Source organism: Phalaenopsis equestris, unplaced genomic scaffold, assembly GCF_001263595.1.
Source record: "Phalaenopsis equestris unplaced genomic scaffold, ASM126359v1 Scaffold000180, whole genome shotgun sequence".
Taxonomy (NCBI): Eukaryota; Viridiplantae; Streptophyta; class Magnoliopsida; order Asparagales; family Orchidaceae; genus Phalaenopsis; species Phalaenopsis equestris.
Window position 1 is genome coordinate 1,705,043 of NW_018164622.1, and position 835 is coordinate 1,705,877.

General features: G+C 35.4%; 1 protein-coding gene across 1 annotated transcript in view; it reads right to left on the reverse strand.

The window, feature by feature from the left end:
- LOC110022262 overlaps positions 1 to 835 on the reverse strand; it is a 3,831-nt gene that overhangs the window by 1,151 nt on the left and 1,845 nt on the right. Inside the window, exons 4-5 of the mRNA XM_020721109.1 lie at positions 453 to 582; positions 147 to 327 (exon numbers count right to left, since the gene is read on the reverse strand). Of these exons, the coding sequence (XP_020576768.1) occupies positions 147 to 327; positions 453 to 582 (311 nt within the window). The remainder of the gene's footprint in view (positions 1 to 146; positions 328 to 452; positions 583 to 835) is intronic.

Here is an 835-nt window from a genome sequence, read left to right on the forward strand (position 1 = left end):
AACGAGCCGAACACGAGCTGTTCACGAACAACGAGCCAATTTGACAGCCCTACATAAGAGTTGTCGGTTATGCATGTAAACTTCCTATATTTAAAATAGATTTAATATAAAACTAAACTCAAACAGCAGGAAATTTAATCAATTACCTTAACCTTATCGAAGCAGTAATTGCTGTTTTCTTTCTCAACAAAAACATGATTAAAATTAGACTCTGATGAATTTAATGGAAGGCTCTCGAAGTGCTGTCTCTGCAGAGCTGTTCTTGAGTGGTCATAGCTGAAATTATCTCTTCCCATCTTCTGCTGACTGAATCCCCACTCTTCGCGCCTGTTTAATCCACAAACTAATCACATCAGCTTAAGTCTAATCTGGTTTTAACTACCTTGAGTTTAAGTGCTTCATATAAATTATTATCATATAATTATGATTTGTTAGATTAATTACATAATTACCTGAAGGTTGTATTTCTGAATTCCAAATGCTTCTGAGTCTCATGGTTGAAGGGTTGGTATGAGCCACCTCTTTGGAAGAACATATCATGAAAGCTCTCTCTCCTTAAATTATCATCCCATGAAGAATAGCCTGTTCCAATAGTTTTAATAAATTCCATTACCCTTCAAGTTTCAAATTGTTATATATATATTTATATATATAACAACGCGTACTCAGATCAACTAGTATGGTATCTGCTTGTCAGTTGTAAGTCCTCTCTGGTCAGGGGTTCGATGCCGCCGAAGAGTAGGGTGTACTACTCGATATCTTAGGCACATACGGGATGGTCGGAACTCATATAATAGCCTTCGAACATTACTATATATATATATATATATATATA